Below are 23,598 nucleotides of genomic sequence, written 5' to 3' on the forward strand. Positions count from 1 at the left end.
GAAGGACACATTTTGTCCCTGCCCAAGGAATTTAGAGTCTGGGATAATCTCTCTGGAGACATGAGGACGATCGTCTAGAACACTGGCAGTAGGAGGAGAGTCCGGTGCAGGGGGGAGCCTAGGCTTTGTGGCAGAACCTGCAGTCCAGCTCCCAGTTTGCTGCCTCCTGCCACCTCCTTCTACCAAGGGCTGAGAAGGGCGGGACGGCACTGCCATGTGCTGGGGCAGAGGAAGTACAATGTGTGCCCACTAAGCCTGCTCACCGTGTGCCCGCGGGGGGCCATCTGTTGTCCCACTCCTCCTGACGCAGCTGCTGGTAGTATCTTGAGCGGCAAGTGGGAGCCCGCTTCTTGGGAAGCAGTCCCATCGAGCTTGTGCATCAGGTCCATGGGCCACCGCAAGGGCTCCCCTCTGCTGTTGGACTGCTGGCAAGAGGGTAAAGCAAGGTACCTCTGCTCCAAGTCCTGGGGATGTGCACCGAATGTGGGTATGCTGGTCTATGGCTCATCGCTCATTCGGACCGCCATTTTGAGGTAGCCTCTGTTGCATCCAGGCAGCATCTGTTCTCGGTCCCCGGGGCCTGCCGAGCATTTTGATGCTATCTCTGCTCACCGTTGTGCCTCTATATGGCCTCAAGAGGGCACAGTGGAACTGTGGGGATCAGGAACACTGGGCAGTTGTGACCGTGCCGCGTGTGCTTAAGTAGGCACGTCCAGCTGCATCAGGTTCATAGCCACGCCCCCCCCTCCCCAATCACAAACGTGTTCTTGGCCCATTCCCACCATGGAAGCTGTTGGAAATTTACTAATATCAAGGGAATCAGTACATTTTATTTGCATTATTAAAATCTGCAGGGAAAATCCCAGAATTGGCCTGATGTAGTTGAATGGATTGACCACAGGGAGAAATGTTTAAATAAAAATACATTTGCAATAGGCCTAGTTGAAATGTAAATTATGCTGGCATATTTTTAGGAATTTCACGTTACACTTGTTAAGTGAAATTCCTAAAAGGTTGCCATTACACTGTCCGGTGTGTTTACGCCACAAAAGTATAGTGCCAGAACTCGAGCACCTGTTGTTCGCATCACTCGCCTTTTGTATTATTTTTTAACTTGAAATGCAACCGGTGGTGAAAAATTATTGCATCATTTTTCTAAAATATCGTGCATTTTTCTATTGCACTATATGCACATTGTAAAATTACAGCTACGAAACACTCAAGCTTTTAAAAAATACGTTAGAAATTTGCTCTGCTGGGTTATAGAGCTGAAGCCGATCGAGAAAGCGCAGTCAACCCAGTAGTAACAAATTAAGAATTATAAAAATAAAACTAATAAAACCTTATGTTCCCACAAGAGAGCTCCGGTCTTCCTCTAAGTCTCTCCTTCAGATCCCTCGCTTTACACGAAAAAAGTGGGGTGGGGCCAACTTTTCCACCTTGGCCCCAACATTTTGGAACTCTCTCCCTGATCATCTCCGCTCTGCTACCCGGTACCTCTCCTTTCGCAAAGATTTAAAAACTTTCCTCTTCAATCAGGCCTTCCCCGTTTAGCTCCTCATTTCTTTCCTTCTTGTTTTCTCCCCCTCAGTTGCCGATCCGCCCACTAGCGCCAAGAAACCGCATGGTGTATGCTGCACTTTAGAAATATTTTAAATTAAATTAAATTAAATTAAAAATGTGCACAGGATGGGTAGAGCGAGCGATCCGTGTTGCCTGCGATGTGGCCACGGCCAGTGGGACTTTTATCATACTATATGGGACTGCCCTCTTATTCAGGTGTATTGGGAAAAAGTGACGCTGGAATTGGGAAAGGTACTGAACGAGACCCTACCACTAGACCCAAAATTTATCCTCCTGGGCATACCAGGAGATGTGGATCTAAGCCGTCCTCATTTCATATTTGCAGCCCTGGCCCTGGCTGTAGCTAAAGGTGACATCACAAGGAAGTGGGGATCTGCACAGGGACCACAAATAGGGGAGTGGAAGACGGGGATGGACCTATACATGGCAGCGGAGAGGGTCACATATAAAGCCAGGGGTTGCCCCCAAAAATTTTAAAAAAGTATGGGGAAAGTGGAGAACATATTATGGCATAGATGGGGAGGTAGATCAACGATCCCAGGTAGATGGACAGGCACAGTGAAGCTGAGATGCAGCGAAGAGGCAGTTCCCACTAAACAAGAAGAGGGCCTGAGGGACCGGCACGCGACTGATACAAAGAATGAGGCGGGATGGGGTCTCGATGGACAGACACTTCATGTAATTCTTGATGTACGAGAAGGGTCTGATGGCGATGTAATGTATCCAGCTCAATTGATTGACTTTATTGCATACCTTGATTGTTTATGGTTTTTTTTACACTGTGCACAAAAATCAATAACAATATTTTTTTTTAAAGAAAAATTATAAAAAATGTCTGCTCTTTTGTGGGAAGCCCTCTTTTGCCATACCACTTTAAAAGCATTTATTTACCATCTCTGTATCAGGTTACTGGGTGTTTTTTAAATGTATGTAATAATTGCAACTTGTGTATAATGATGTAATAATTGCAACTTGTGTATAATGATGATGCCTTCTTAACTAAATTGCACAATTTAAAATTATATATTATGTGTGCAATCATTTTTTTGGTTGTGGGATTGACATTTTTTTCTTTTTTTGTAGTGTCACATGGGAGCCAATGGGAGACGGTAAAAAAGTCCTGTCGTTGGCTGACAATCACATACTAATCTGGGATTTACAAGAGAGTTCTACGAATGCTGTGGTAAGTTCAAGACCTTGGATTTTTAAATATACAGCGTAGGCTGTGCATCTACCTACATCGATTCCACTTCAAAGTAACGTTTGTTTTATGCCCCAAAAATGTTTTTTACTATCACAAGCACAAAAAACAAAGTGTGAAATCGTGCATTTTATGATACAATTAAATACGCATATAACATAATGATTAGCTCATCGTTCCAGAATCAGGAGGGGTAATGAGGCTTGATTTCTTTTCTAAACAGGTGTTGCTGAGTGGTGCTTTGTATGTGGGTACAGTGGCACTGTTGTTTTATTTTCCACCTCATTGGGTCTTTTGTTCGTTTGTCATTTTGAGGAGTGTCCCGAAAATGATTGATTATAAGTACTCTAGGAATATGCTATCATCTGTATTCAGGAATATGAACTAGTTAATAAATGTAAACAACAGTTTTAATTCAATTTTGGATGAATATTTGGAGGCAAAGAGGAAGAAGTGGGTAGTTTGGTATTTCACGTTCAAGTGGAGTAATTTGTATTGGAGTGATGAAAGTTCGGATTGGTTTGATGCTTTGTAAATGTGTGTTTTATGGGCCATCTGCGAAATTAGTTTTAACGTCATACTGCTCATCACCATCTCTCCTTCTAACTTAAGATCTCAGTTGATGCTAAGAAAGGTCCTCCCACTCCTTCAAACAAAGCAGCTCATTAGACTCGCTAAATCCATACCTCTTTCCCGTTTGGACAACTGCAATATAGTGTAAGGACACTCATGGAATTACTAAAACTACAGAGGATTGGAAATCAAACAGTGTCACCAGAATTAATAATCCTTGGGGTGTCCGGAGGAGTTGAGGTTCACGCAATAGAGTTCTTGTTTATGGCCATGGCAGTATACCGCATCTGCATAGCAAAGGCCTGGCTAGACAAAGTTCCTCCAACTTTTCAAACCTGGATTGCCAGGCTGCTGTCTACATATAATCTAGATAAAGCAATATATGACAGGAAAGGTCGCAGAGCCAGAGCTTTTGGGTGCCAAATTTGGACCCCTATAGCACATTGGAAAAGTGGGATGAACGCTGGCACTTAGTCAGGACCCCCTCCTGTACACACCCTTTGGTAGGACTTTTGGGTAATTCTTTTGGGCTTTATATTGTTTCCGGCTTTTTAATTCTGCTATCTAATTTCTTGCTACTGTTTAGCATCAAGGGTCTCCCAGGTAGTAGAGGGATCTTAGGAACTGGAAATTGTAATTGTAACTATACCTAAAAAATGACAACTTGTTTTTTAAGGATGCACTTTCCTGTTTCTTTTTTTGCTTCTCTCATGTTTTGACTCCCGTTTTTTCTCTCTTTTTTTCTCTCTGTATTCTCTTCCCTTTTTCTTTCTTTCTTTTTGCTTCCTTTTTCTTTTTCTAAATTACTTCTTTAATTGTTTGGAAAGTGTTGAAATATGCCTGGATTAAGTTTGCTGTAACACTGGTTTGGAATTTATATGTGTAAAAAACCTTTTCAATAAAAAAAAAGGAAATCAAGCAGTTAGGCTGTGCCTAAAACTCAACCACATTAATCCACCCATAAAAAACTCTTGCTTCCAGGGAACCAAAGAGTCAAATTCAAGATTCTGTGCTTCACTTACAAAGGCCTCGCCTGAAAAAAGAGCAAGCATATCTCGTAAAGTTGATTTCCATTAAATCCTAGGTGCAACCTAAGATCGGGCACCTCCAAGCATATTTTACAAGTGAACTGAAAGCAACATGGTAAGTTGTTATCAACAGCCTGGGACCCTATTACTCGAACAAGCTCAATCTCTTCCTGAAAAACAATTTAGCCAAGACTCTTCAAAAAAGAGTGAAAGAAGTAGATATTCAAGGAGGTCCTTAGATCGCAGGAAAATCTTATCAAAAGGAACCTTCCCCCACTTCTAAAAAGTCAAAGCAACAACCCAACAGTAACAATGGGGACAATTAGAGCCTGTCTTTTCAGCTCCATATCAGGAGGGCGAGATTCCTGAAACAACTTGTGAGCTAGTTGTAATAATCAACAAGTTCTACCGTAATCTGTGTATCACTTGTTTGAATACTGAGTAGCCGGAAGGTGATGTGTACTACCATATAAAAACTATTAAATAAATAGATGTTTTACCCTAGTAGTTACTCCGGTAAAGTCATCACCACTCCAGGCTATTACCATGGCATTTGCCCTACAGACTCAATTAAGGACCAGAGTGTCAAGTTGTTTATCCAAATAGCAATTGCTATGTTAATCAGATTGCAAACTAGACAAATTAGCTACCTGAAGTGGTAAACAATCTAAACATAATGACAAAAATGCATGGACTGGTACATCAGAATAAAATGGCAGCGGCATATTCGTTTGGCTTCTGGTTGTGCGAGACAAATATAGCTTCAGTCACTGTCTAATCTGTTGTGTCTGCTTCATGGGCCATGCTGAGCACTGAAGAAAGGAGTTGGACAGTGAGGTGCAGACAATTGAGGCATGTCAAAGCTAGGCTTCTGCATCTTTGCCCGTCAGTTTTCAAAAACACAATTTTTCTGGTAAAATAGATCAGGTTAACCTTATAGTTGCTCCTGTTCAAGATGGTTTGCCTCCAGTGTTTGCTTGCTAAGAATCCCAAATCATTATGGCCTTTACCTCTTTTGTTGGGATATTGTTTCCTGTTTTGAGTATATATTAGAAGACGTGGGCTGGAGACGTCTGTGTCGCTACAAATTTATTCCCTGAATTTTCGTTGCATTCTTCTCCCATTTGCTATTCCTTTTGCGTCCGTCACTTTTTTCTTTTTTACCAGGTTTTCTTCTTGGATTTAGCCTTCAGGGATTCTTGCTAGGATCTTTCGCTAGCCTGATTCAGGGTGGGTTTGGTGCCTTGCATATCATGTGGGTTGTTCAGTTTTTCGTTTCAGACGATTAGTGACAGTAAAAATCCCTCGAACAGGAATGCTGGATTTTCAGTGGAAACCGAATACCAACAAATGTACCTGCTAAATGGCAGCAGAAAATCACAATAAATGAGCAGTCTAGGTTCATTCTTCTGTAGGAGCACACGTTTCTTTGACAAAGAAATAATTAATTTACAATAATTCAATAATTAATAATAACTACTATAATTCATAAATAATTAAAAGACTGATTATTTTACAATTTCTTTAACCTTGCTGCTTACAGGAGCAACTCAGAGACCTTATGATAACTTCTTAAGGACGGCTACTCAGTCAGTGCCACTCAGTCTAGCCTCACTTTCTGAGAGTAGTTTTTAGTCCCACACCTGCCTACTCTTTTTAGTTTACCCTTTGACTTTCCCATACACGTTCATGGTTTCCTGAGCTTCCAAGTCCTGAAGTGCATCTGATACCACTCAATTTCTGTTTCACTTTTCCCTTTCCGACAGTTCTCGCTCATCGCTGAACCCACATGTGAGGTTAGTGTTGAGGGTCATATCCCCATTGTGGTATCTGATAATGATGTGTAAGGTATCTGGTATCTGGCAATGTTATCTTGCCAAGGTGGGACTGTAGAATGTGAGAATGTTCAGCTCTGCTATGACAGGTTATGTGATTACATGAGCTCAACTGCAGCTGGATCTGGATGCTACATGACCTATGGATGGGATGCTCTCCAATAAAGAACCTACTTAAATCTATATTTGGATTCCTACTGTGAGAAGATTGGTTGTTTAAAGGGCTGTGTGCAGCAAGGAAAGCTGAAGCAGCGGTGAACACCAGTGGCTGCAAAGGTACGCCCCATGCCTGTTTCCATGAGGGAAGTGATTGAAAGTGACATTAAGAGGTAGTTTGGAGAGGGGATATTTGAACCTGTTGAGAGCGGCAAATGGGTGGCACCCATTGTAGTAGCTCGGAAGCATTCAGGTGACATCAGGCTGTGTGTGGACCTGAGAGCTGTCAACCGGTGTTTAATAAGTGACCATTTTCCTCTTCTCAATATCATGGAGATTGGCTCTTTGTAACATGGAGCTAAGTACTTCACCACATTAGATTTGACTGAGGCATATTACCATATAAAGCTGCATCCAGGCTCCAAAGACTACACCACTTTTATTACTCCGTGTGGGACCTACCTCTTTGTTCGCTTTGTTGAAAAAGGATGAACTGTTGGCATTCTTAGGCCTGGTAGAATTCCATGTGAAGTTTTTTACCTAATTTGACTTCCAAAATGTTGAATATGAGGAAACTGCTGAAGAAAGGGGTAGAATTTGCTTGGGATGATTGATGAGTGTGTAAGGGAGGTCACAGACCTCAAAAAGGAACTTGTGGTTGCTTATAATTTGAGCTGTTTTGATACATCCAAGGAATGCTTTATAATGACAGACGCAAGTACAAAGGGTCTTGGTGCTGTTCTGTTCTAAAGGGATCATTGCGTGGAGTGGAACTGAAGTACTCCACAATTGAGAGATAAGCTTTGATTGTCCTTTGGTTGTCTTTTAGGAAATTTAAAAACTTTGTGCTGGGAAAACAATTTACCATTTATACAGATCCCAAACCGTTGGTCAAAGATCTCACAAAAAAGGTCTTGACATGATTTCCATGCACATCTGCAAATGGATTGTGGGTCTTCAGGAGTTTTGCTTTGAAGTATGCTAAGTTCAGGTCTGTGGAACAACATTTCTGATTCTCTTCAGCCACAGAACTGAGTTTCGAAAGACAAAGTTCAAGATGAAGTTGAGCAAGTGAAAGTATGTAGTATTACTCTGGTTAGTGTGCCTCAGGAGGATTGGATTGGTGCTGGTAATTCTGTTCTACAACAGGTAGTTGATGCCATGTGCAATGGCTGGAAGTCAGAGATGAGGAAGAATCCAGCTTTGGAAAGTGACGGATGACTTATCATCTGATTGTGGCATAGTCATATGCAGTTTGAGGCTTGTGATGCCCACAGTATTGAGGGAAAAGATTATGAGTTTGGGACATGAGGGGTATCAGGAAATGAGCAAAACCAAGGCGAGAGTGCACCTTAATTACTGGTGGCCAGGAATGGATTTAATGATGGAGAGATTGGCCAGAGCATGTCTGGATTGTAGAAGTAGTGCTAATCTGTATAGAGTCAGGAATATTCCTTTGAAATACAGGGATCGTCTGCCCAAGCCATGGAGCATGGTGGCTATGGATATTGTCGGACCTTTGCACTCTAGGGAAACTTCTAACTATTTACTTGTTCCGATTGATCAGTTTTCTAGTAGGTCCGAGATTGGAGTTGTCAGTAGTATTGAGACCAAGATGATTACTGAATTCTTGAGTGAGATTTTGAACCACAAAGGGTTGCCCAATGTGATCTTGACTGACATTGGTCCTCAATTCGTATCAGATGAAATGGAGGAATGTTTGCACATGAAAGGCATTAAGCACTTACTATATCATCCTGAGGGAAATGGTACTGATAGGAAATCTAATGGAACAATTAAGGAATGTATTCAATTAGAAATGTGTGTATGGAGGACTTAGAAGGAAGGATTGAAAAGTTTTTTTATGTACATAGATTCTGTCCACACACAACCACAGGCGAGGTTCCCTTTGAATTATTTAGGGGGGAAAGGCCAATACAGAATTTTTCGCCTGACTGGTTACATTGGGGAAAAGGTTAACCTGTGTCATGGGAATCCATGAAGGGTAGTAGTGAAAAGAAGTGTGTGGTGAATTGTAAGATGTATTATGATATGCGGAGAGGTGTGAATAAATTTGATGTGTTGGTTGGTGATCTTATATTGAAAGAAAATAGTGGATACAAATTTATGGGTCCTCAGATAATTGTCAAACTCTTTTGCAGGGCCTAAGTGAAGATGTTGGTAGTCATAATTCTCTCAGAGTCTTAAGAGCTTGCAATAATAGGCATACTTGCCACTTGGGAACATCCTGACAAACTGAAAACTGGACTTGAGATAAAAGAGAATAGATCACCCACAAAAGAAAGAATGGCTATAAAAAGAGTTAACATGTCAGAAAACATGTTCATAATAATGAACTCTCTCATCCTGCAGAAATATAGCGCCTTAAAATTATCTGCTGACTTGATTGATTTAAAATATGTAGAGCACTCAAATGCCCTGAGGCGTCTTGGCACTGCTACTGACCACTGATGGGGCTTCTACATTAATTATTGATAATCCACGTTTTGAGGGCTTTCCTGAAAGACAGGAGGTTTGTACTTACCTTCAGTTGCAAGGGGAGAGAATTCTGACATTTGGCAGTTCCCATGTGTTGGACCTAGGGAACCTAGTCTACATAGGGTAGCCTGGCACAGTGGACAAAGCTAAACTCCGAGGCTTTTGTGTCGTGCTTACAATCCCACTCACAATAACTCAGCGACTTACCATTAAAAATAAAGGACGCCACACCAGTTTAGAAAAATACCAGTACCTTTTATAAAAGTTCTCTTTGTTCTTTTTTAGTCAAAATTAGTGTATACATTTAGTTCAAAAGAAGTTTCCACATTCAATTAGCAAGCTTCATCAACTTTCTCAATTCAGTGAAGATTAATTCTGGTTACATTACATTTGAGAATAACCACCATCAATAACAACAGTATTGCTTGTCAACTTAGTTAGTGCAGAATGAATAGATCACTTTACAAGATCATTGCGCCATATTACATAACCTGGCATGTACATTACCCATCTGAACTCAGGGTCCAAATCAGCTTGAGCTCACGGCTCCACAGAGTTCTACCCCCAGCAGCGTTCCTGGCAAAGATCACAGCCAGCTATACGGCCAAAAGAAGACAAGGCAAATTAATTATACTTTCTTGTGACTACTTTTATACTCTGCTTCTATTGGGGACGTTTTGGCTCTTAAAGGTTAACTGCCCGGAGGGTTTAACAGAATGATGAACTCTGGTTGCTACTGTCACCCTGTAGTCCAGCTCTTAGCACTCGTGCCCAAGGCTCATTCACCCGGGGCACTGTTTCCCTTCCCACACCCCCAATACCTCAGGGGTTTATCATGTGGGTTAAATCAGGACACGAAAGGTTATTGTCCCGAAGCTGCGATGTCTATTTGCCGTTATTCTGGCATCCGGCGAGTCAGTGTACGCGGTTCACTTGCTGGGCCACCTCCCGCTTGCCCACAGTCTACCCTGCTTACTTTTTGATTGAAGGGGCAGCTCGGCTGGAGTTGCCTAGGCGCTCCGGTTAACCATTCAGCGCCGACGATGAGAGGACTCAGCTGGAGTTCACCTCGGTTGGTACCGTCGGATCGTGTTGCTCCTCCGGCGGGACCGTAGCGGCGCTTGTTCCTCCTTCCGCGATCCCCCTGGCAACGGCTCTGCCTCTTCCGATCAGCCTCCTTTGCTTCGGGCGCACCTCCTCTGTCGCCGTAGGGGTCGTCCTGGTCCCGGACGCCGCCTCTCTCGCAGCGTCACTGCTGATCTCCTTCTCCTGTCAGCCGGCCTCTGCTGAGCTCCGCCTCCACCACAGCGGTCGGGTTTAGACCCAGGCTAACGGCTGACGACCCACACACCGCGTCACTCCCGCCGAGGAGACACTCTCTCCCACAGCCAAGCGGTGAGAAGTTTCAGTACTCTTAATTTGGCAACCACCTTATTCTCTCACTCAATGGCAGTCTCTGGGGCAGTTCCACGCTCCAGCACCTTAGTGAGGTAGTGCTATAGGATCTGCTTAGAAGTTAGTGGTGGGTCCCTCAGGTCAGGGTTCAGTCAAACCAAGAGGGGCAGCATCAGTATAGGGCGATAGCCGGCCCTCCACACAATCTTTCCCTATTGAAGTGCTGTCCTCCTCCTTAGTTGCTTCCCTCCTATCCTTGACCACTACACTCTCCTATGGACAGGGTGAATCTAAAATGGCCGCCCTGGCCTTGGCTATTTATAGGCTAGCCCCTGACTACTAGAATATGCCAGAGGATTCCAGAACTTTCCTCACTTGGTCCAATGGGTCAGCCTCCCTAAGTAAACCGTTATGGCAGTTGCTGGCCACCATTTTAGGTCCTTTGGTTTCCCTCAATTTCCAAGAGGTAGGCTAGGCCTCAAGAAAGGGGAAAATGGAGGAATAGCGTCAAGGAACACCTAGCCCCCAGACAACACTAGCAAGATCCAGGTGGACATAAAAAAAAAGAATAATAACACTCAGAGTCCACAGGGGACAAAATAAATCCTAATTGTGAGGGGACCCTCAGAAGCAGACAGGTCTAACACCATGATAAAGCTTCTGGCTCACCATGAAGCACATTTGAACTTGGGGACCACTAGGAATTTGGCTGTGGAGGGTTCGAGATTTTGGGAGGAACGTACCACCAGAATTTGTTTGTCAAGTATTCTGGCCCAGAATTATGTCATGACTTAAAAGCAATGCATGGAGCCTTGAAATCAATTCTTTTTTTTATGGAAAGCCAGTGAAACCTGATCAGGGCCTGAGAAATGGATTGATGTTTGGTAATTCCCATGAAAAGGCGTGCTGAAGTGTTCTGTAGCATTTGTAATTTCTAAAGAAATCTTTGTTGGATGTTGTGCAAGAGAGCATTGCCATAGTCCAATTTGGATAGGTCGAATGCTGTAACTACAGTTTGCTGCTGGTCGGGGGGAATGTAAAGTCAAACCTTCCTGATGATTTTCAGGATGAAGAAGACAGAGGAAGCTAGAGCATTGACATGGGCAGTGACCCCAGTACTTGGGGCCACCAACTTGGTGCCCAAAAGGAGGTATCATTGCCCAAGAAAAGGACCTCTGCTTTCCCTGAGTTAAAGTTTAGACAGTTAATCTTTATCCAGTTGTCTGTCTGCCTCATACAGTTTTTGAATCAGGTTGTTTTTTCCTATGATGCACTAGATAGCGATACCCCAATTTGAGTGTTGTTGACATTTGAGACAGCAGAGAATCCCAAAGATTTGATTAGCTGAGCCAGTAGAGTGATGTAAAGATTAAAAAGGGTGAGTCAAAGGAAGGAGCCCTGGGGCACCCCACGTGGCAGGTGGAACACGTTTGGCTTAATTTCCTCCATGGTAACAAATTGGTCCCTCTCCTTAAAAAATGATTTGAGAAGGGTAAGAGCCGTTCCTCTGATGTCCAGAATAAAAACCTGGTCAACCAAAAGATCATGATTGACTGGCTGCTGAGAGATCCAATAAAATCAGAGAAGCTTTGCCACTCTTGTCCGCAATAGACCTCAGCTGTTTTGCGGTGATAATCAAAGTGACTCAGTGCTATGAGCACCTCTAAATCTGAATTGTGCAGAATACAGAAGCCTGTTGGTATCAATGAAAGAAGCAAGTTTAGAGTTCAGTTCATTTTCTAGGCTTTTGGATGGAAACGGTAATCGAGAGATGGGCCTGTAACTACTGGGCCCTTGCGGGTTGAGACTGGGTTTCTTAAGAAGAGGAAGAATGGAAGCTTTCTTCCATTATGCCTGAAAGTGTACTGTTTTAATTACCTTGTAAAGGCTGCAGCCAAATGGATTTTTTTGTAAAATATGTTTTTATTGAGCTTTTTTTCCAACAAAACATAATCAGATACAGAAGTCAAAATCCGCAGTAGTCTTTGGTCATCAGCTATTACTGAATACTGATCAGGGTGGGGAACATAAACAAAAGTCTCCTACATTAGATAGCATTATACATAGACTAAGAGGGGTAAACTGGTCTGATAAGTAAGGATCTGTCACCGGCTGCTATCCAAAAGACTCATCTGCGACATTTAAGCAAAACATAATAAAGAAACAAAATCACTCGCCACCACCCTCCTATCCCACCCGTACCCCTGGTGTGTCCCATAGTGCAACAATTCAAAATCTTTTTTGCAACATAGGATTCAGCATTATATAACACTAACATGTTAGAAACAGCAAGGATCATCGCTCCCCCATTCAACGACACTGGTAATACTCCTCCAAGTACTGACAGTCCAGTACTGAACCCATATCTCAAGGTGAAACAATTTGTGTACTCGTCGCTGAGTTTTCATCCGATTTCAGCTGCAGCCAAATGGATACTGATGATTTCCAGGGCAAGGTGAACAATCTTGGGTAGACACGGGTCCAGAAGGGAGCTGAGAAGTGTTCATGGAAGACGTAGGGCCCCATGGTTCCCTCATACTTAAACACTGTGTAGTACGCAATGGATATTCTCTTAGTTTTCCTCACAGTAAATCCTTTGACACCTGGGAAGCCAGCTGTAGTAGGCTGTGTGACTGAGGAAGACGACTGTGGCAGTGGTTGCGAGGACGCAATAGTCAAAGCAGCAACTCGTCAGAGATGCATTCACCCTATGTATACATAGTGCACTTTCACATTGATTATTTGGTGACAGATGAATCAATGTTGCCTTTCATGCTTCCAGCTTTACTTGCTGGCAGGTTCACTTTGTGTTCTTCGAGCTGCAAACTCTATCTTCTACAAGTTGAGGGCTCAGTTTAGAGGGAGGCCTAAGTCCCATACTGCCTTTTCTTTACATGTGCTGTGACATTCTACTCTAATGTGCATTTTCAGAATGTACCAGTTTTGCTTTATATTTTCTAAAGGTTGATTACGTTGGAGGTAACAACTGTAACATATACTGTGATATGTGTTCAAAAGGCATGATTGCCACAAATTGAATAGAGAGTGCAGAAGCTTTGTGGATAGTGCAGCACCTGTTCACACATTTCACAGCAAGGGATCCTTGCTGCACTTTTCGTTCCATTTCCAAAAAGTGCAAGGAAGAGGGGAATACAGATGCAAGGCAAATACATTTAGAGGGACGAAGGGTACTTAAGAAAATGGGAGGATTAAATGCAAACGAAGTGACATGGAATTGAGGGCAACTATGTGATAAGCCTGAGTAACGAAAGCAGTATGGGTGAATGTAAGGTCGTCAGGAGGGATCAGTAAGGAAATGGCATGTCGGTTAGAAACTTTGCACAGCATAGGACTCCCAGATATTAATCTATGATTTAGAACTTGAACAGTGTGTAGAGGTCTTGTGCATCATGTAACTGCAGATAATATACACCAAAACTGAAGGAGATTTGTTGTCATCTGGCAACTGATATTCAGTTTAATAATCTAGGTCATCGTTTGAGAACGCAACATAAAGCCAGCTACTTTACTCTGTTAATCTAAACTAAATGTTATGCTAATCACAGTGTCTTGAAAACGACCACCATCTAGATAGCATAACATATCTGTTTTTCCAGTTGTTTGAGAAGTATACTAGTGAAAATCCTATGTGCATCACCGCAAATAAAATTCTATCTTTGAATGCATTAAATAAATACTGCTCGGTACTTAGCAAAGGCTTTTGGTGCAAAATGCATGAACACTATCACCCTTATTTGCAGAAATTGTGAAAGCACTGTAAAATACCCACTGTAGTTCACAAAAAAATAAACAAGCACTCAAAACAAGATTAGCCTTGCCTCTCAACTACAGACACGAAGCATCAAGCTTGCTAAGTAGGCTGTATGCCTTTGCAGCTTATTCCTCCTAACTGGGATCCCCCTAAGGAGACACTTTACATCTTACACTTGTGTATTTAAATGCAGGGTGGCATTGTGGTTGCTGGGAAAAGTCACTCTTGCCTCTGGCAGAGAGCTGAAAAACTAGAGAGACTTTATTTGTGTCCATTTCTTTTTTTTTTTTTTTTTTTGAAAACCTTTATTTTCAAGTCAGTGCACACAGCTATTTAGCCTTACATCCCGGAGGCTAGGCAGCATATCATCGGTCAGACGGCTGGTGTACAAGAAGCATGTTACCAAATCGTACAAAGGTTTTATTTGTAAAGTTTTAAGAAATTAACTAAGATGAAGAAGAGAAAGCACCAAACTAGTGCTAAGAAACAAGGCAATTTAAACATTTGTGTAACAGAGCCCGAACATAGGAAAATCTAGGCCCAAGAACCTAAAAACAATCTGAACAGCACCCGTTTGCAAGACCATGGAGGGGGGAGGATACAGGATAGATCTGCTGATAGAACATGTGTTGGAGCCATAGGCTACGGGGACAGTCGTTCTTCCAGGGGGGCGGTGTCGGGTGGTAGGCAGATATCACCCCTATACTTGTTCCAGGCCCCCCATATCTTTTGCCACTTTTTGGGTTTACCCCTGGCCACGTACACCATCTTCTCTCGGAACATACACCAATCCATGTTGGCCTTCCACTGTACCACCTGTGGGGCTGTAGCAGCACCCCACATCTGAGCAATATCTCGTTTCGCGACCATGTTCCCCAGGGTGACCCATTGTGTTTGTGCACTATTATAATCAGTAGGACCCCACACATTCAGGAGGCAGCGCCGGGCCTCTGCCATAACATCCACCCCAGTCACCTCGCTCATGATCATATGCACCCGCCTCCAGTAGGAGGCGACTACCGTGCACTCCCAAATAATATGCATAAAGGTGGCTAAAGCACCACAGCCAAGCCTGCAGAGGCCGTCCACTGAATGACCCACGTGTATCAACCTGGGACCCGTCACGTACACCCTATGAAGAATTTTTAATTGAACCAGCCGCAGCCTGGCCGGGATCGCCACCTCCTTAGGGGAGGACACTGCATATTGCCAGTCTTCATCATCCAGCTCTATCCCATCACGCACCCACTGGTCTCTCACCCAAAGGAGGAGGTCCGTACGGACATTAATGAGTTTTTTATAGATTAAGGAAATGGCACTGTCCGGCATATGGCCGTCCAGCACCCTATCCTCCAACGGGGAATACTCGGGGATCTTATCGCCCTCCGGCATCGCTGCAAGAATGGCATGACGCAGTTGGGCGTACCGGAAATATTCCGTTCCACCCAGCTGGAACTCTGTTTGTAAAAGAGTAAAGGACTTTATCTCCCCTTTCACAATCATATCTTCCAACTTAGATATGCCTATCATGTCCCACTTGTCGAATCCCTTCGTGTGCCATAATTTGCCCAGTATTTCAGAATCAAAAAGAGGAGTTGCCATCGTAAGCCTACCCTTCCACCCCTGTGCCTTTGTAACTGCCCGCCATATGTGTACGGCTGTCTTCGTTGGCCCCGACATTCTACCATCCAGAGATCTCGAGTATAGCGCTCTATGGTACTTCCCGTCGTCTAGGAGCCACCGATCCATGGCATAACCTGGGCTTACTGCTGGACCGTAGAGGCTGTGATTAAGGGCTGCTAGCTGGGAAGCCCAATAATATCTCCGGATGTCAGGCAACGCTATACCTCCATCATACCATGGGAGCGTAAGCTTTGTAATGGCGATGCGTGGCCTGCCATCCCAGAGAAGGGCCCGCTGCAATCCCTCGACCTCCCTAAAGTAGCTGGATGGGACCGGATCCTGGGTATTTTGAAGAGCATACAGGAATCTGGGCAGGGACATCATTTTAAACAGTGCCGCACGCCCAGGCAGGGAAAGCAGGAGTTTTCGCCAGCCCTCTACGTCACGCCGGAGACGTACGAGAGGGGGGAGCAAGTTATTCGTGTAGCGTACCTTGGGATGCGTTGAAATATAGATCCCCAAGTATTTGAATCCCTGCCGCGAGACCTGTATGTTGCAGTCCCTTGGAAGCCGAGGTGTCCCACCTCTCAGCACATATAGGTGTGACTTCGACCAGTTAATAACCAGGCCAGAGTGCCGACCAAAAAGGCGTAGCACGTCACACACCACAATGAGTGACTTACAGGGAGAGGTGAGATATAGCAAGATGTCGTCTGCATATAGCGACACACGGTCCTCGAATCCAGGGGACCAGCGTATTCCGTTTATATCCGGGTGAAGTCACAGCCAGCGGTTCAAGCGCCAATGCAAACAACAGGGGCGACAGGGGACAACCCTGCCTGGTGCCTAGGCGGAGAGCAAAGGACGCAGATACACGACCATTAACCGTTACGTTGGCAAGCGGGCTAGCGTACAGAAGCTTGACCCACCCTATGAATTCTGGACCAAATCCGAACTTCGCCAACACTGCCCACAGATAGTTCCACTCGAGGGAGTCAAATGCCATCGTAGCATCCAAAGACGCCAGGTCGGCTGGCTCCTTGAGCGTGTGGACCCTCGCGAGGGCCCCATGTAGTCTCCTGAGGTTAAGGGCAGTGTTGCGGTGTGGAATAAAGCCCGACTGGTCCGGGTGAACCAAGTCGCCAATCGCTCCAACCAAACGGTTGGCCAGCAATTTAGCCAGAATCTTGGGTTCAGCATTCAACAGAGAGATGGGACGATACGATCAACACAGGTTTCTGGGCTTCCCTTCCTTATGAATGACCACAATGGTGGCCAGTCTCTGGTCCAGGGGAAGCATGCCCGTCTCCCGTGCCTCCAGGAACATGTTCCGCAGGGGCGGGGAGATGGCATCAGGCTTAATCTTGTAAAGCTCCACTGGTATACCATTGGGGTCGGGCGCTTTGCCAGATCTAAGGGAGCGTATGGCGAGGGCAATCTCATCGGCGGTAATATCTCTATCCAATTCGTCCCGATCCGTTTCTGACAAACACAGGAGTTCCGCCTCTGCCAAGAGCTCTCCAGAGTCAGTCTCGGACATGTCAGAGACCGAGGCATAAACGGTCTCGAAATAGTCTGCAAACGTCATAACAATGGCACTCGGGTCGGTGACAGTCACGCCGTCCTCTCCCAGCACCTCCGGGACCACCCGGCTGGCTCTCTCTTTTTTATCCAGCCAAGCGATGAGTTTGCCCGCCTTGTCCCCTACATCGTAGATCCTACCCTGTTGCTCTCTACCCATGACCTTGGCAGCATCAGTAACAGTAGCCCGATACTCTGACTGTTTAAGTGAGAGAACATGGAGTAGGTCCGGTGTCGGGTCGACTTCCAATTGGGAGTCCAGATCTTCAATTTCAGATTCGATACGCACCACATCCGCGTCCCTACGTCTCCGAACCTCAGCAATAAGGGAGAACGCCTCACCCCTCAAGACCATCTTAAATGCCTCCCATAGGGTAACAGCCGATGTAACTGACCCCGAGTTTTCAGAGAAATAGAGCTCAATAGCCTTGGCCATGAGTCCACGAGTCTTGGGGTTGCGGAAGTACCACGGATTAACCGATACCACCCTCTCGGTCGCCACAATGTCGAAGTCAAAGGACACCCAGACCGGGGAATGGTCTGAGATGCCCCTAGCCAGTAATCGGGCTTCAGAGACTGCCGACGCGTGAGCCGCTAGAGCCAGAACGTAATCGATTCTGGAGAGGCTTCCATGTGCCCCTGAGTGGAATGAATATTGACTCTGGATAGGATGCATGAGCCCCCAGCAGTCAATAAGTCCCATGGTGTCCAGGAAGTCGGGGAGCCACGATTGCGAACCTCGGAGATCTCTGGGTGGATGTCTGTCTAAGGTCCCCGAACAAACTGAATTGAAGTCGCCCCCTATAATAAGCAGACCCTCAGGGAGACCTAAAATGGCGCCCCCAATGTCCTGAAACGTGTAGTTTTGCAACCCAGGGGGAACGTAAACCGAAACCAGAACCAGGGACCGTCCCTCCCATCTCCCCGATACGGCAACGTACCGCCCCCTCTCATCGGCAACACTAGAGTTAATCTCGAAAGGGAGAGACGTGCGCACCATGATCCCCGCCCCCCGGGACCCCGAAGAGAACACCGAGTGTGCCACCATCTTGAAACCCTTCCTGTTAAGCGCTTGGCACGTGTTTCCCACCAAGTGTGTCTCTTGTAGCAAAATAACATCGGGCATACATCTTTTAAACAGTTGCAGAACCACACCTCTCTTTATGCGATCCCCCAGCCCGTTGACATTCCAACACAATACTTTTAGTTTCCTACCCCCCATCGTCGAATTGGGGGCCTTCGCCAGTCCGGGCAGGCATCATAGTTACAGAACCAGAAGAATTACAGTCTTTACATTGCCTTGGAGAAGAGAAAGAGAAAAAAGGAAAAAACATACAACCAACAATCAAACCACCCCCCACCTTGCACCCCTGCATCAGACTAAGTAGCCCCCCCAACCAGCAGTGTGCCTGTCGCCCCAGAAAACTACGCTACAGAAAGACCCTAGAGGAGAATGGAGATCACACAGGCCCCCCCGCCACCCTCCATAACAAAGTGAAGGATATTCATTATAAAGTGCAGAAATGTGACACCGGTTGTCACCAACAGTCCCACTGTCCGATAACGTTGCGAAGATAGACTCTACTCCTGTTGCTCAGGGCCTCCCGAGGCGCCCTCCGATTGTTCCTCGCGTTCATCTTGTCTCTGCGGCAAAGCCTTTGCCCGCCATGATGGTTTCGGGGACCAGAACAATGGATCGCACACCAAGGCCACACCGGCTCTTCGATGCGACTATCGGGTGCCGCGGACACCAGTTGCTGATCAGCGCCGTCCCGCTCCGCAACTCCGCGTGCTTCGTTGGGCCAGCGGAGTAGTCACTCTCCCAACACACCGCTTACGTGTGACAATGTCGCCGTCGTCAGCCACCGCACAGGCAATAGCACGTCACTGGCACGAATCTTCAACACGGTGTAACACCGCCTAGGAGTGTCGGATTTTGAATCGGATAGCGAGTCCCGTCTCAACAACCGGTCACCCACAATATTCCACTGCCGTGGATCAGGATTCTCATCAGGATTTATGTGGAGGATCGGAGGGTCTACGGAGCTCCGAGCTTACGCGGCCATCTTGCTTGCCCGCGAAGCTCCTCCTTGTGTCCATTTCTTGACCAATTGTGATTCCCTAAGGCTCCCTTGTCAGCCTGTTTAATGGACCATGTTCAGGATTTGGCACAAGAGATACAAAAGCTCCCTTTAGAAAGCCCAGCTTTGAAAACAGACCTTAGATTTAAAGTTTACTGATATCTCAGTAGTCTCTTCACGTGGCTGCAATGTTTCAAGGTATCCTGTGTTTTAGACCAAAAAAATAAACTTGCCGAAACTTGTTCTGGTGAACCATTTTTGTCAAACTGGTTTCTGCCAATTCTTCACTATAAAAAGCAGTTACCTGGTTGTGAGAAACAACATGGTTAATGCCCTTCTTTGCAATAATTCTCGAACATTCTGAAATTCAATTAGTTTGATTTTTTCCTTTTTCTGTAAAAGCCTACCATCTCTTATCTATACTTCCTCTTTTTGCAGGGGGGTTTACCACCGTGACCCTTCCATTAAGGAAATGCTTCTTTTTGCAGGCTCACCCCCAAAGTTTGGACAAATGCTGGTGGTGTTTCGACTTTGAGAGCGCAATGAGACCTGCTAGCCAGACCTCAGGGCCAGTGTTATAACCCATTACAAAATGTATGTCAAATTGTCTACCCCCAATTGGCATAAGCTGACTGAATTGTAAGTCGCTAGTATATGGTACTTAGGGTACACCTGTGCATGTGAGTAAGAGTGTTTACCGAGGGCTGCTGTACTGATTGTGCCACTCTGTGTGTGACAAGGTACAAAATGGCTCCCAGCCTGCCACCACAGCCTGGAAGAGCAGTTTTCAAACTGCTAATTCGACTTTGCCCTTTAAACCAATTGCAAAGTTCCCCACTTCTCTTAACAGTATATATGTCTTCCCTAAATAGGGCCTATTGAGCCCTAAGGCAGGGACCTGAATAATATTAAGTGGAACTTATACTTTAATATGTCCTCAAATTGTTGTTCTGTAGTAGGGGATCTCTGTGTATAGTCATAATCTAGTGAATAGTCCCGCCCATGTGCGTGGACCCCGGCAATCAAAAATAATCTCTTAAGTTGTCAAATCATGCAGAAACTGCAAAGACACTTAAGAGAGAATTTAAAGACAAATAATGCAGCCTATATCCACAGGCTACACTGTCCAGTACTTCAACTAGAAATTCCACCAAAAAAACACCACACATAATACAGCCTGCCCAGTTTCTACCATAGAGAAACTTGGCTCCCCCAGTAAAAGACTCTGGAATGATAGAGAGGAAGGTAGGGACAGACAAGCCCCATAGGCTGCCATTATGTGGCTTAAATAGGATACTGTGCCTTTAAGAGAACTTTCCAGAACTTCTCCCAGTATCCCAGAATGCATAGCAGGTCCCTCTACTTTCAGTTCTTTTTTCCGGCTCCTGCTTACAGGACCCTGGCATTGAGCTCTCCCTTGTTTCAAGGGTTTATTGAATATTTTGGCACTTTTGTGTTTTAAAAGTGTTTCAGTTTACTCTCTTGGTGTTCTCTTTCTCTTTTGTGTGCTGATTTAGGCGTTTTAGGGCTCTAAAATGCCTGGCCTTTTTGATAAGTGTCCAGCATGTGGGAGGAAGAAGGCCAAGAGTGATCCCCACAATGTCTGCATCGTCTGCCTCCCTGAAGATCATGTCCCTGAGGACTGTGTCATCTGCCAGCAGTTTACTGCTCGGACTCTGAGGGACAGGATGAAGATCAGGCTCTCTGGCCTTGAGGAGAGACGTCTGCAGGCTGCAGGTGGGTCTGGGCAGGCTGGGAAGGTTCCCTCTGCCTCTGCTGAGGCCTCTGGGGGGCTCCCCAGGGGCAGGAAGTCCAGCAAATGGTCCCGGTCTCCGTCGACGTCCATTGCATCGACGACGACGTCGAGAGGGATGACGGCGGTGTGCTCCCCTTCTCCCCAGGGCTCCGGGTCGAGACGGCATGACGGCTCGACGTCGAAGGGCCTGGAGAGGTCGCCGTCGAAGCCACCGTCGACGTCATCGTCATCGTCGACGTCAAGGTCTTCCTATCGACGTCGAAGACGAAGCGACAAGCATTGACGCTCGCCGTCGAGGCGACACCGCCGATCGCCGTCGAAGTACCGGTCGACGTCGAGGGGCTCCTCGACGTCGAGAGCATCTAGACGGCGGAATCGACGCTCGTCGTCGAGGAAGGAACGTTCGACGTCGCGGAGGCGACGTACGACGTCACGGAGGAAGAGGTCGACGTCGAGGAGTCGACGGTCGACATCGAGGAAGAGGAGGTCGACGTCGCGGAGGCGGCGTTCGACGCCGGATTCGCGGAGGCGACGTTCGACGCCAGAAAAGCTACGCTCAGCGTCGAGAAGAAAGAGGTCGGCGTCTGGGAGTCGTTCTGCCTCTCCAAAACGGCGCAAGGGGGATTCTGGTCCCAGAAGTCAGACTGCTTCTAGTGGAGGGCGCAAGAGGAAGCGATCACCTGTTGAGGGTGCTGGATCTCAGCCACCTTCGCCTAAGGGGTCACCGGGCTCGGTGTACTCAGAGGTGTACACGCCACCACCCCCACCTGTTCCTAAGGAGGATCCTCCACCCAACCCTCCATTTCCGTCTGGCGATCCACTGCCACCAGTTCCTCCGCATGGGCCCACCCGCAGCCGAGGGTTCCTCCGCCGAGGTCCACTTCGCTGCCGTCTTTGCCTGTACCTCCTAAGGGGACCCCAAAACCTAAACCCCGAGAGGAGCCAAGGAAGACCCCACCACGGAAACCGGTGGAGCGGCCACGGGCTGGCAGGTCTCGCTCTCGCTCTGGGAGAAGGGAGAGATCGCGACACAGATCATCCACGAGGTCGAGACGCCGCCATAGGAGGCGCGAATCTCGCTCCCACACAAGGTCCTCTGGTACCAGAGACTATTCTCCTACCTTGTCGGAGTCCCCGGACACGAGGGTGTCCCCAATTGATGACCTAGTGGCGTTCCAGGATGTCCTTTTAAGGGGCGCTGCGAAGTTGGGCATATCCTTGACGGTGCCTACTCCTAAAACTTCAGTCATTTTTGAGACATTGCATCAAAAACACCTGTCTCGTCCTCTCCTGCCTCTGGTGCCGGGCCTGGAAGAACCGGCTATAGCCCTTTTTCTCACCCCTGCGGTGACGAAGGCGGCTCCATCGAGGCTGCTGAAGAAGTACCAGGCTCCCGACTCGGACCCGGCCTTTCTGAGGGCGGAACCCCCTCCAGACTCTGTAATTGTGACGGCGGCCTGCAAGCAACATGCCACCTCCCCGTCATCCACGGTCTCCCCGGATAAGGAGTCCAGATGGATGGATTCGGCAGGGAGGAAAGTGTGTGGAACATCGGCTACCTCCATGAAGGCTGCGAGTGCCACGGCGCTGTTGGGACGCTACAACCGCGCCCTCTGGGACTCCCTCCAGCAGTTTGCGGAGATGTTACCCCGCGAGAAGCGCGAGGACTTCCAGGAAGTGCTGAATGAAGGGATGCTGGTGGCTAACCAGATTATCAGCGCGGCAGCGGACTCTTCCTTGTTGGCAGCTCATGGGTTTTGCCATGGGGTTAATCAACGACGTCACGCCTGGCTCCGTCTTACGTCCCTGAAACTGGACGCACAGCAGAGGGTGGCCAACCTACCATTCTCCGGCGAGACCCTCTTCGGGAAGCATGCGGACGATGAGATGGCCCGCATGAAGGCGGAGGCCGAAACGCTCACGGCTGTGGGCCTGGAGAAGCCTAAAGACACTAAGAAGTTGTACCGCCCGTTCCAACGGCGGTTCGGTGGGCAAGGCAGAGGGCGTGGCCAGGCTTCGGGACAGTCGCAACAACAACAACAGTTCCGTAAGCCATTCCAGAAGCGCCAGAAGGGCAGAGGAGGCCAGCAGTCGGCTCCGGCGCCCAAGGGCCAGGCTGAGTCTAGGCCCTAGGAATCTACTTCCCCCGGATCTGTTACCCACTCCGGTAGGGGGAAGCATTCAATTTTTTCTGGCAGAGTGGAGAAAAATTACTCAGGACAAGTGGGTGCTGAATATTGTTTGCAATGGATATAGTCTTCGGTTCACCAGCCCTCCTCCAGCAATTCCACCGGTCAGCTCGCAGTTTCAGCTGCGCGAGCTTCAGGCGGAAGCGGATATCCTGTTAAGGAAAAGGGCGATAGAAGACGTACCTCTGTCTCAGAGAGGAAGAGGTCTATACTCCCGGTTCTTTCTGGTTCGCAAGAAGGACAAGAACGAGTTCAGGCCCATTCTGGACTTGCGACAGGCAAACAAATGGATTCGCAGGGAAAAGTTTCGCATGCTGTCGTTGCA

General features: G+C 46.7%; 1 protein-coding gene across 2 annotated transcripts in view; it reads left to right on the top strand.

The window, feature by feature from the left end:
• The window catches only part of EIPR1 (EARP complex and GARP complex interacting protein 1), a 919,114-nt gene that overhangs the window by 727,290 nt on the left and 168,226 nt on the right, over positions 1–23,598 (top strand). For both annotated transcript variants that reach the window (XM_086926388.1, XM_086926389.1), the window contains one exon: positions 2,668–2,767. In XM_086926388.1, the coding sequence (XP_086782514.1) occupies positions 2,668–2,767 (100 nt within the window). The remainder of the gene's footprint in view (positions 1–2,667; positions 2,768–23,598) is intronic.

The sequence above is a fragment of the Lissotriton vulgaris genome, chromosome 6 (assembly GCF_964263255.1).
Source record: "Lissotriton vulgaris chromosome 6, aLisVul1.2, whole genome shotgun sequence".
NCBI lineage: Eukaryota > Metazoa > Chordata > Amphibia > Caudata > Salamandridae > Lissotriton > Lissotriton vulgaris.